The sequence below is a fragment of the Stegostoma tigrinum genome, chromosome 40 (genome assembly GCF_030684315.1).
Source record: "Stegostoma tigrinum isolate sSteTig4 chromosome 40, sSteTig4.hap1, whole genome shotgun sequence".
Lineage (NCBI taxonomy): Eukaryota > Metazoa > Chordata > Chondrichthyes > Orectolobiformes > Stegostomatidae > Stegostoma > Stegostoma tigrinum.
Window position 1 is genome coordinate 10,304,902 of NC_081393.1, and position 13,007 is coordinate 10,317,908.

At 41.7% G+C, this 13,007-nt stretch overlaps 1 protein-coding gene across 2 annotated transcripts in view; it reads left to right on the forward strand.

The window, feature by feature from the left end:
• snrnp200 (small nuclear ribonucleoprotein 200 (U5)) overlaps positions 1-13,007 on the forward strand; it is a 35,848-nt gene that overhangs the window by 15,173 nt on the left and 7,668 nt on the right. For both annotated transcript variants that reach the window (XM_048523132.2, XM_048523134.2), the window contains exons 17-31: positions 817-966; positions 1,438-1,548; positions 2,659-2,790; positions 2,977-3,165; positions 3,325-3,522; positions 3,801-3,953; positions 4,494-4,574; positions 6,118-6,201; positions 6,436-6,542; positions 8,655-8,773; positions 9,087-9,241; positions 9,493-9,682; positions 9,971-10,144; positions 11,528-11,688; positions 12,721-12,948. In XM_048523132.2, coding sequence (XP_048379089.1) covers positions 817-966; positions 1,438-1,548; positions 2,659-2,790; positions 2,977-3,165; positions 3,325-3,522; positions 3,801-3,953; positions 4,494-4,574; positions 6,118-6,201; positions 6,436-6,542; positions 8,655-8,773; positions 9,087-9,241; positions 9,493-9,682; positions 9,971-10,144; positions 11,528-11,688; positions 12,721-12,948 — 2,232 coding nt within the window. The remainder of the gene's footprint in view (positions 1-816; positions 967-1,437; positions 1,549-2,658; positions 2,791-2,976; positions 3,166-3,324; positions 3,523-3,800; positions 3,954-4,493; positions 4,575-6,117; positions 6,202-6,435; positions 6,543-8,654; positions 8,774-9,086; positions 9,242-9,492; positions 9,683-9,970; positions 10,145-11,527; positions 11,689-12,720; positions 12,949-13,007) is intronic.

Sequence of the window (13,007 nt, forward strand, 5' to 3'; positions counted from 1 at the left end):
AGGTACCACACTTAGATTATCACTGACAGGCCAGGGCTCTCAAACTTGGCTCAATGTATATTTGCCTCACTTGAGATTGAGTTTTTGTGTCTCACCAAAGCTAAGCTCTTTCCTTAAATCTTGGTTTGATATCACCAACAATGGGAGCGGTTGCAACCATTATTGTTCACTCTGCAGGGGCAAGTAACACCTCCATTGCCATTTCATTGCAGTCCACGCAAAATCCTTCAGGGTTTTGTTCTCATTTTATCCACTGAGAGTTCTTAGATGAAGATCTGGAATGCTAGTCAGATTACCCCAGAATTGACTTGACAGATTTTTGACCTGTCGTTATTAGTGGTAAGAAGTTGCAGTCCAATGATGTATGAAACATGCCCAATTGTGGATGAAAAAGCTGACAAAGAGCAAGTACTGCATATGGTGTCTGTGAGGTAGTTTGATGGGATGAGTTGGGACAATCGTAGAACAAAGAACAGTTCAGCATGCAGTACAACAGCCCCTTCAGCGCAACAGACAAGAATAAAACTGGCTTCACCATCCTTTTGTTTCCACTAATCTCTTTGTGGTGGAGATGGTTTCAGGACTTGGAACACATGAGATAAGACTGCCAACTTGTTTTTGTCTAGAGAATATAGCATGTGTTTCATTTTTACTCCAACCAGCTCTCTGTCCATGTGAAAACCCCCTCCATGAAATGGTAAGATTCAAGTCTGCCATTCCCCTGTTCTGTGCCCTGTCTCTTCGTCAAGTTTACCCTGCCTATATTTTACTCTGTTTCTGGCTTCTCTTCAAGTCTGATATGATGATTTGTTTCAGGTGCTGGTATTTGTTCACTCCCGTAAAGAAACGGGAAAGACAGCACGTGCGATACGAGATATGTGTCTGGAGAAAGACACATTGGGTTTGTTCCTGAGAGAAGGATCAGCCTCCACAGAGGTGCTACGCACAGAGGCAGAGCAATGTAAGGTATGGAGCTGTGATCTTGACCAGTCTTTCTGGAATTGATACTATGCAGCAAAGATTTTTTTTTTCAATTCAGTTGTAAGCACTGTACCACATTCCATTCCCACATTTGGTCCAGTATTCTACAAACATATAAGTTGATTTTACATTGGTATTCTGCTCATTGAGAACAACTTCAAAAGAAAACGTGGAACTTTTATACTATGCTTTTAACCTAAGGAAATAGGCCAAGGCAAGAGAAATTAAATCGTTGCTATCCTTGGAAAAACAATGCCAACAGTGCTTGTGTCATTTATGTTGGGCTTTCTGTATCTCAGCATCATTCACACTGTGTTTGAAATAAAAGCAAAGCTTAAAACTTGGAATTGGATGAATTTAGATGCTTACACACAGACTGCAAGTTTATTGCTTTTGTTTCAGATTTTTCAGTCTGGCTGTATTTTTCCTTAAAATCTATGTATGCCTCTGTTGTAGAATCTAGAGCTGAAGGACCTGCTTCCATACAGTTTTGCTATTCACCACGCTGGTATGACAAGGGTGGATCGAACACTGGTGGAAGATTTATTTGCTGACAGACACATTCAGGTAATAGATTCTTGCACGGTGTCACACAACATTGTTTCCTTGGCTGTGCTATATATATTGTAGATTCTGTGTAAATGGACTAAGATGGGAAAATCTTTGGGTCTTGTCTGTTTCAACACCTATGTCTTGCAAAAAAAATGACCCTTGGTTGTGGTGGATTCAGTGTAGCTCAGTTGCAAACATCCTGCTGTCTGACGTTTGCCATTAAACTAGACTCTGTTTGATGCTACCCAGGCGAGCAGTGCATGGACAGCATGAATGCAGAAGGAAAGAACTTGCATAGACAAAGCTGTTCATAAACCCTGGACATCTCAAAGCACTACACATTTGAAATTCAACTACTCTGGTGGTAAACGCACACATGGCCATTCAATGGTCACAAGATGTTCCTCTAAGAACCAAAAGACAGCTGAACAGCACGATGCCCTTAGTGGGGAGCCACTTAAATCTTGACTGGACAAACCTGTCCCCCTAGCTGTACATGTTTTCTTTATACACAAAGTTGACAGCAACTTAGGTAAATCTAATCTAGTTGTTTGTGAACAGTCCTGGGTCCATACTGCTTCATTGTGAGTAACTGTGTCAGCTCATGTTTTGAATAGTGTTGCTGGATGGGTTCTTTGTGAACCTAACCCTGAGAATAAAAAAGAACAAAAATGCAAACCAAATCAGTCAGATTGCAGACAAAACGTAGGATGGAGAGAGAAATAAATAGCAATCTTCCTCTGAGGTAGTAAGAACTGCCGATGCTGGAGTCAGGGATAACGTAGTATGGAGCTGGAAGAACACAGCAGGCCAGGCAGCATCAGAGGAGCAGGAAATCTGACGTTTTGGGGCAGGATCCTTCTTCAGAAATGGGCTGAAGAAGGGTCCTGCCCTGAAACGTCAAATTTCCTGCTCCCCTGCTGCCTGACCTGTTCCTCCGTGTTCTTGCAGTCTTCCTCTGTACACCAGTCTTTACTGTCTTCATGTTTTGCAGAATGCAGTCTCATGTCTCTTATTGTCCAGAATAAGAATGAAAATAATGTTCCTGGTGCAGTACAAAATTTTACCCCTTAATGTTGAATTGAACATATAATCTGAGTTGAAACGAATGTACTTTGCATTCAGGTGCTGGTCTCCACTGCAACTCTGGCCTGGGGTGTGAATCTACCTGCGCACACAGTTATTATCAAAGGGACACAGGTATACAGCCCAGAGAAGGGACGCTGGACTGAGTTGGGTGCACTGGATGTACTTCAGGTGATGTGTTTTGAATCATTTTGAATAATGTGGTTTTTTAGAAAACCGCTTCAGAAGTTCCATATACATGATCCAGAGTCAATGCGTGAGCATGCCACAATTTGCACTACTCAAACCTTTTACTTCTACTGATAGCTAGCTTCTGATCTGCACATGCTTATAAGAAAATACATACTTTTCTTACAGATGTTGGGCCGTGCAGGACGGCCACAGTATGATACGAAAGGTGAGGGTATCCTTATCACATCTCATGGTGAGCTGCAGTATTACCTGTCCCTCCTCAACCAGCAGCTGCCCATTGAAAGCCAGATGATCACAAGACTCCCTGACATGCTCAATGCTGAGATTGTCCTTGGAAATGTCCAGACGGCAAAGGTGAGAAATAAGTATTTCAATCTTGGTCCTACCTAAGCTTATCCTGGCGAAGACGTGTCAAGTACCAACCACTCACTGGGGGTTGACCAGGGCTCCCAGAGGTGATTGTTAAGGTATTTTACTATCAAAATCTGAACTGAGCAACTTTTGATCTTGCAGGATGCTATTAATTGGCTGGGGTACACATACCTGTATATTCGCATGTTGCGAACCCCAACTCTCTATGGGATCTCGCATGATGAGCTAAAGAGTGACCCCCTATTGGAGCAACGCAGACTAGACCTTGTCCACACTGCTGCTATCATCCTTGACAAAAATAACCTTGTGAAATATGACAAAAAGGGTGGCAACTTCCAGGTAAGGATTACACGCTCTCATGCCAACAGTGGTGGTCTGTCTGAAATTTTGAAATAGTACTCAGTACAAAACTGATGTTAACAGTAACTTCGGATAGCTGGTGATATTTGACCAGCTTAAGTCTGCAAATATATTATTGGTTTATGGATTTAAATTGCTGTTTATTGTAGAGAGAAGCTGATGAACATATAAATATTACTTTGTTCACAACTGACAGTCATTCTTCATCAGATGCTTTGTTCCTTCTTTGTTATAATTTGAAACCATTTTGTGTGTAGGTGACTGATCTAGGCCGGATTGCAAGTCACTATTACATTACACATGAAAGTATGGCAACGTATAATCAGCTTTTGAAACCCACCCTGAGTGAGATTGAGCTCTTTAGAGTATTTTCACTGTCCTCTGAGTTCAAGAACATCAGTGTCAGAGAGGTGAGTATGAATGTTCTTGAAGCATTACTGGATTATTGTGCCCAGAATTCTGTTTTCTGACGGTAAACAAAGCATTGAACACCACTTAATGGACTCCCACTGAGGTTGCAGCCCTTTAATTCAAGGATGACATACACTTTTAGAACAGTTCCTGTCTTAGATCTTTGTGACTGAGAAAGCTGATTTGAAAACTGCATACCTTGGCAGACGTGGCGCAGGACATCGATCTTGTGTGCTCTCAATAAAGGTCCACTGCCCTGCTGTAAATGCATGTCTAATTGCATAAGCTGATATGTTTATGCCACCATGTTAGAGCAGGAGCAGCAGACACCAAAATATGCTGAAAACATATCTGTATGAATTGATTTTCAGAACTGGTGAAATTGGAGGTGTCAGCGAACTTAGTTTGGAAACCCAAATGGTTTGACTTGATCCATCTTTAGAAGGTTTATTCAGAGCTGCAGCAGCAGATTGCCCAGCAGCTAATTTTATGCATCTTTATCTAACTCACTGATATTTCACCTCTTAATCGCCCCTCAGGAGGAGAAACTTGAGTTGCAGAAGTTATTGGAACGAGTTCCTATTCCTGTCAAGGAGAGTATTGAGGAGCCAAGCGCGAAGGTAGGGAACAATCTGACAACTTTTGTGGCTGTCTTAGATATAACTAATCTGCTGTAAGTGGCAACTGACGACCTGGAATGGAGAGGTTGGGGAATGGAAATTGAAATGTACATTTAAGCACATGTACTGTACAGACTAAAAACCTTGGGGCTCAAAAGAACAAGCACTAGCTGTTTGTCTGACCCTCCCTGCTGTCTTCCTTTGTTTTTGTGTTTCAAAAAAGAAAAAAGTTCTGAACATAAGTGTCTTTACTTTTGGGAAAAATACGAATCAATAATCCATAGCTCTTTGTATTTTCCTGGAGAGCATAGCGAGGTACAGACAAACCTCAGAATTGTTACAACAATGAAGGAGGCCATTCAGCATGTCGTTTCTGTGCCACATCTCCGGAAGAGCAATTCACCAATCCCACTCCTCCATGAGTCTTTCATTTTCTTTCTTTGCAGATAACCCATTCCTTCCCGGATGTTTTGTTTAAACCTGCCCCAGTTCATGCTTCAGCAGTGCCAGATCCTCAACATGTGCTAATGAAATCTTTGTGTACCACCGGTGCTTCAGTCTTGTCTTGTGCTGTCTTTTTCTCAATGATTCCAAGGAAACAGCTTCTCCCTGCTTCTGTGTCCAGACCTTTTGTGACTGTGAATAGCTTTTGTCAATCCTCTCACCCTTCTCTTGTCCAAGAAGAACAGTCCTAACATTTCAAATTCACCAACATAACTTCATCACTTCCTACTCTTTGAAATCATTTTTGAGATATTTTCTTCTGCACCCTTACACCTTTAAAAAGTTGTGAAGGCAACAGTAACATCCAGAAATAGACACACTCCTACAGTTGATAAAAGTGCTTGATAACAGTTCAACTTCACCTCCTTGCTTTGCACATAAAATTTGGTTATCTGGGCACACGATAACCAACCTGGGGTTTTTCTGACTGTATATTAGATGCTGCTCCTCTTGAGTTCTCTGCCCAAATGCAGGTCCAACCTCCAGCACCATGACTTCAAACATTGAGTAGGGCAAAAAGGCAGGTCACAAATCCAGCCCATGCTGGAGCAAAAATCACCTGCTGCTGCAGCAGTCTGATTCATGCCAGCAACTCACCATCTGATCCATGAAGTAACCAAGTGTAATTGTGGCAATATGCAGTTGTAGCTGCAGTTTCTGGCGTGGAGCTGTGTGAATGGTGATGATGTAAACTCGAAAGTCTTTCCATTACATTACTGGTAAAGATACTTTCCCACTCATGCCAACTGTCATTTCCCTATGTTTGAGGTTGAAGCCGATACTTGTTTGGCCATGTTGCAAAGGCAGTGCTCTTAGCTCTTGAGACCTGGACGAGGACCTGACTTAGACTTTGATAGCGATAATTGGAATTGATAATTGTGCATTTTGGGAAAGATGGTTTTCTCTGGCTTTGTGTTGGCAGTGCTGTCACTGTAGATAGGTGCGCATGTGTTTGGTGGGTGATGTGACTTAGCATTCCGCAGTGTCAGCGTGGTTGGCGATATGGTGCTTGATAGCCGCTATGATTCTGTTTTTTCAGATCAATGTCTTGCTTCAAGCCTACATCTCCCAGCTGAAACTGGAGGGGTTCGCACTGATGGCCGATATGGTCTACGTGACTCAGGTAAGCTTCATATGGTGCATTGGATGTGATACAGTTCACTAGTTAGTTGAAACATTTCTTTGATAGTGGTGTAAAAAGGAATGGTTTGCGTCTAATTATGTTCTGTAATTTATACATTTTTGTGAAGGGTGGGATTTGATGCATTGAACAATTCCCAAAGAGGTTAGCTGAGGGATACTTACTGAGCCCATTTGTATTGTAAAGGTCTGTCATTTTTCCTTTCATGTGTTTTAGTCTGCAGGCCGCCTGATGCGCTGTATATTTGAGATCGTCCTTAATCGAGGCTGGGCTCAGCTGACAGACAAGACTGTCAATCTCTGTAAAATGATTGACAAACGAATGTAAGAAATGTGCACAAAATGATACCCATGTTCACAGGGGAAAAATGATCATCTAACCGCAAAACTCAGATATTATCGGTAGCTCATTCTGTATCCTCCTCTGGTCACTGCTGTGTTCTTCGAACAAAGGATGTTCATGCTGAGTTTGACTGTTTTAAAGATTTAGTTCAGTCATCAAGTCACCCCCCAGCACATACAACATGTGTGAGATATGAAGAAAAGTTTCTTCTGTCATGTTAGCCTGGTGTCAGTGTGTTCTTCGAGTCAGAACCTTGCAACTTCCACTATAAACTTGTACGTTTTCTCTTGCTTGTATATAGCACAGAGGATGTCATTCACACAAGTGCACTATCCAAAGATGTGACACTGCAGTATTGCCCTCTTGGATTGTCAAAAGCCAGCATTTCAATGTGAATTTAAAGCTAGATCTTGTCTTCGTGCATCAGCGAATGTTAAGAATTGAAAGTTTTTTTGTCCAACACCACGCATCAATGCAAGGAGAGCAGCCCTCTAGAGCATGTGGCATTTTATCACATCAACCATATGTGAGTTCTCAGTTAGATGCCCGTATAATGGTGAATGTTGGTTTTCAGACCTGTATTCGTTGAACTGTATGGTACAGAAACAGGCCCTTGGTCCACAACGTTGTGCCTAACATGACGCTCCAGATTCCTACAACATTGTGTTTTAAAAAGAAAAGCCCCTCACATCTCCTTGGAACTTTGCCCTTCTCACTTCAAATGCATGTCCCCGAATTACAGACATTTCAACTCTGGGGTAAAAGATTCCCGCCGTCAACCTTCTGTGTGCATCAAATGATTTTATAGACTTCTATCAAGTCTCCCTTCAGCCTCCATCACTCCAGAGAAAACAAGCCCAGTTTTTTTCTAGCCTCTCCTCAGAACTCAAACCCTCTAATCAAGCCAGCATCTGTTAAAGCTGTCCAAAGCCACCATATTGTTTCTGTAATGTGGCAACTAGAATTGAATGCAGTACTCTAAGTGTGGCCTAACCAAAGTCTGACAAAGCTGCAACATGACGTCTTCACTCGTGTACTCAATTCACTGACCAATAAAGGCAAGCATTCCATATGCCGCCTTTGCCACCTTATCTACTTGAGTGGCCAGTTTCACAGAGTTATGGACTAGGATCCCAAGATCCTTCTTCACATCACTGTTGTTCACTGTCCTGCCATTAACTGAATACTTTCCCTTAACATTTGATCTCCCCAAGTGTAGCATCTCACATGTATCCAGATTAAATGCCATCTGCCATTTCTCCATCCATACCTGTAATTGATCGATATCCTGTCCTATGCTTTGATAACCTTCTGCACTATCCATAACCCCATCAATCTTTGTATAATCTGTAAATTTAGTAATCCACCCATCTACATTTTCATGCAAGTCATTTTATATGTACCACAAACAGCACAGGTCCCAGTACAGATCCCTGCAGAACATCACTAGTCATGGACGCCCAGCCTGAAAAACATCCTTCCTCTGCCTTGATGGGCAATACAGTTCTGATTCCACATGGCTAAGTCACCATGGGTCCAATGCATCTTAGTCTTCTGGATGAGCCTATCGTGCAGAACCTTTTCGAAAGCCTGACTAAAATCCTCGTAGATGACATAGACTACTGTACCATGATCGATCACTTTTGTCACCTCCTTGACAAATTAGATCCCAAATTAGTAAGACATGACCTGACTTGTACAAAGTAATGCTGCTTGTCCCTAATTAGGCCGTACTTTTCCAAAAGCATGTAAATCCTAAGAATTTTCTCTGAAGTAGCTTCCCGACCACTAATGTGAGACATGTTCACTCAGAACTGTTTCTCAAACTATTTTCCTGTATAACTCTTGAAGCTGATAGACAGACAGGTTCGCAGATCCTCATGGTTAAGTGTGAACTCAAAACTGAAAGATCTCGTTGGCTGAGGTGGTGTCTGACCAGTCGAGGTTCACATGGATCGCTTGAGTATATGATCTGTGCTGCCTTTATCCATTGAAAAATAAGTTGATATTTAGCATGGTGCTGTAGAGTAGAATAGATAGTTTAGAATGTGTACCACTGATTTCCAGTAATTGAAGGCTTTATATTTTGACAGGTGGCAATCTATGTCACCTCTCCGACAGTTCAGGAAGCTGCCAGAGGAAGTGATAAAGAAGATAGAAAAGAAGAATTTTCCGTTTGAGCGACTCTATGACTTGAATCATAATGAAATAGGTAAGACAGCTTCCAACAGCTGTGCTGATTGTCTGACCAGAATGAAATGTTTACTGGCTGGTGTACTTGTGTGTTGCTGATTGTTGAAGATGAGCGATATAATAGCTGAAAACACAGTCTAAGAAAAAGTAATATCATGGCTGATCTGATGTGGGCTCAGTTCCACTTGACTGCCAGTTCGCAATGACGAGATTACATCGTGGGCAGGTTTGAAGATTTTGTATTTGGGATGTGTTCATAGTCCTTCCGGTACATTGAAAGTAAATGCTGTTTACTTGAAGGTAACAAAATGCTTACCCTCTTTCCTTACTAGGGGAATTGATCCGAATGCCAAAGATGGGCAAGACAATTCACAAGTACATTCACCAATTCCCAAAACTTGAACTCTCTGTTCACATTCAGCCTATCACACGCTCAACATTGAAAGTGGAACTGACAATCACACCTGATTTCCAGTGGGATGAGAAGGTAGATTAGAATCTAGTTTATCTTTACAGTCAACCATTAAAAGAAAATCAAGTTCAAAATTCTGGGAATCAAATATGTTCTGAATGGAAAGTGTCTGCGTAATGCTGTGTGCAGCTGAGTGCTTGCCTCAGGATGATTAATTACAGCTTACTGTTGAAACGATTCATTGTTGCAGATCATTTGGTCTTTCTGTGTTAAAGTTTGAGTAGATCGTGTTTGCTGATTGCCCACCTGTCTGTCTGTTGCGACAGATACATGGATCCTCTGAGGCATTCTGGATCCTGGTTGAGGATGTAGACAGTGAAGTTATCTTGCACCATGAGTACTTCCTGTTGAAGGCAAAATACGCTCAAGATGAGCATTTGGTGATGTTCTTCGTACCAGTATTTGAACCTCTTCCTCCGCAATATTTCATCAGAGTGGTGTCTGACCGCTGGCTCTGTGAGTAACTATGTGTTTCAAACTGGATGACAAAAAAGGAAAATACATGCTCAGTTGTTGCAGCAAGATATTTTTCTTTCTAAACTGTTAGACTTTTCTTGGTCTGAATTTACTATTGAGCACATTTGAGAATTAATCACCACTGAAGTGACTTTTGAATTATCTTGGTTATTTTTGCTTGAAGTCCTCGAATGGTGTCTCACTGTTTTATGCTGTGAATATTCTGTTTGTCGTTCTTAATTTGCATTGGCTTTCCAGTTCCTGTTAATGGAGTATTCTGTCTTGTAGCCTGTGAGACGCAACTTCCAGTTTCATTCCGGCACCTGATACTTCCAGAAAAGTATCCTCCCCCCACAGAGCTTCTGGACTTGCAGCCACTGCCAGTGTCAGCGTTGAGGAACAGTGCATTTGAGCATCTCTACCAGGATAAATTCCCTTTCTTCAACCCAATCCAGACACAAGGTATCAGGTTCATTACTACTAAGTCTCTCCACCATCCTCCTTCACTCTTACAGTATAGCTCCAGTCATGGTTCTAAAAGATTAACTGTTGTTAAGGTCATCGTCAAGCAAATGAAAAATATGAAAACCTCTGGTTCAAAAATAAAAACAAGGAAGTACGTAGACACAATTGATTGGACTAACAATTTCTGGTGAAATATAACATAAATGCAAGATGATAAATGAATAGGATGTACACAGTCAATGTTCAAACTTCAAAGGGAGCCAAGACATGGAAAGAAAAGAGATTCAGGTATGCAGGCCCTAGAAGACTTGACTGAATATGTTTTTGATTCTATCCGAGTTGATCTGAACAGGGATACAGAATGTAAGTGGGTTAAATTGTTGTATGGGACATCGTGAGAAAATTGTCTGGTGTTGAATGTCCGGCTTTGCTCCAAGTGCCAAGACACCAGTAATGAAAATTCAGACATATTCAGACATAATTCATGTGCTTAAAGCACTTTTGCACTTGCTGTATTTGTTACGGCGTCTTTATGAATGAGAGATTGGTTCAGTTGAGTCAGTATTCACAAAAGCTTTAAAGGATGGGAGGGAATCTGATTGAAACTGAGAGAACTCTAATGTGGCTGGGACTGACTGGATGTGAGTAGGATGTTTCTCCCATTTGGGGTGTCTCGAAGCAGGTGTCAAAATCTCAGGAGATACGGTAGGTAATTTAGGATGGAGATGAAGCGTTTCTTCACTGCGCGGTCTACCTGTGGAATTTTGTACTACAGAAGGCTGTCAAGATGAAGTCTCTGGGCATATTCAAGAAAATGATTGGTATATGTTTAGATATTGAAGGCTTCTGGGAACATTGAGAGAAAGCAGGAAAAAGGCATTGATGTACAAGATCAGCCATGATTTTATTGAAAGGCACAGCAGGCTCAAAAGGCCAAATAGTCCTGTATTTATGAATGCAGAATTTTTTTTTTTAATTAAGCCAGTCAGTCATGTCTACCTTTAGACTAAAGGAACACTTGTTGCTTGTATTGGTGTGCTGCACAGAATTGTACAACAGCTGTTGCAGCCCAATAGTTTTCAGCATGACTGGACAATTTGCCACCTGGAGACTTGTACAAAGTGACACATTGAAGTTTTTTGTTGTGGAAAGCCTGGTTTGATTTCAGCTGCAACTGGAGGAAATAGTGAGTGTACATCTGCCAGTGTTCTTAATGCACCAGTGCTCTTAAGTAATGGCAACAAATCTGGCATTAAGTGCTTGAGGTGACTCTATTTAGACTTTTTTTTTCAGTATTTTCATAATCTTCTCACAGTTTCTTATCAAGCTTTGGGTGGTTGAAACCACAGTTGTAAATACTTGATTGTCTTCTGTCTTCAGTCTTCAATGCAGTTTATAACAGCGATGACAACGTGTTTGTGGGAGCTCCCACAGGTAGCGGGAAGACGATTTGTGCAGAGTTTGCAATCCTTCGAATGCTTCTGCAGAACTCTGAAGGACGCTGTGTGTACATTACTCCGATGGAAGCCTTGGCTGAGCAGGTGAGACCATATGTTGCACAGTGTCAGAATGTTATTGCAGATGAAGACTAACTTAGACAATCTTGAGACTAGAAGAGCAAGAAATGCCTTGTCGAGTTCATAAATCAGATGGAAAAGGTGGCTTTTTTTTTTTTTGGAGAAATATTCAGAGCATTCCTTGCTGCACTTTATCCATTGAGTGAAGCAGGCAAGTAAGGTCCAGACTGCTGGCTAAATTACTTGATCTGAGCCAGAGCTGGGATTGGTTTGCTGCAAATCATTTCAGCTGCCTCAGTTCAGAAAGAGCTAATCAGCCAGGTTTCCTGCTCTGACTTGCTCTGCAATTTGGTACTGTATGGCAATTGTCAACTATCGTCCTGACATTGTCAGCACATAAGCTGGCATCCAAGTCGTCTTTGAGTAGTTGGCAGCCAGCTAGCAAACTGTCGCAGTCCATTTGCTGTAGGTAGACCTACTAAGGGAGGGATTTCCAGGATTTGGCCTGAGATAGCGCAGGAACAATAATATATTTCTAACTCAGGATGGGAAGTGACTTAGAAGGGTGCTGTGTTGGAAGAAGAGAAGATAAAATCATTGAAAACTTACTTTCTTATTAAATTGGACCAATATTTATGCATTCGCCATTGAATTTGAGTGGAGGACACAATGAGCATTGTGCAATGATTTCATTTCACACCTGGTCAGTTCTGGAAGACTGATGATTGTGAGGTGTGATGGTGGAAGTCAGCACAGCTGCTGGTGCAGAGCCAACTGAGTACATGCCACACTAGGAATGTCTTCCTGAGTTCTCAGCTCCCAGTTTGAATGCTGTCCAAAGTTCAGAAGGATGAATTGTTGCAGACACTTCTGCTACAGGCATTGCCTGTGAAAGGTGCCATGAAACTGTCTTACTGAGCTGTGATATTCCACTTAATGGATTGCTCCTGTTAATAATTCTATGCTGCACTATTTTGGTTCATGCACATACTGATGGTTCTCAATCCTGGGTGCGCTACCCTGATTGTAGTCCTGACCAGTCAATTGCTCCCACAGGTTTATGCAGACTGGTATGAGAAGTTTCAGCAGAAGCTCAGCAAGAAAGTTGTGTTACTGACTGGTGAGACGAGCACTGATCTGAAACTGTTGGGCAAAGGAAACATCATTATCAGCACACCGGAGAAATGGGACATCTTGTCCCGGCGTTGGAAGCAGAGGAAAAATGTCCAAAACGTAAACCTGTTTGTTGTGGATGAGGTTCACCTGATTGGTGGAGAGAATGGGGTAAGAGAATGAGCATTGTGGAGATTTGTCTTGATAAAACAGTTAAGAATGTACAAAAC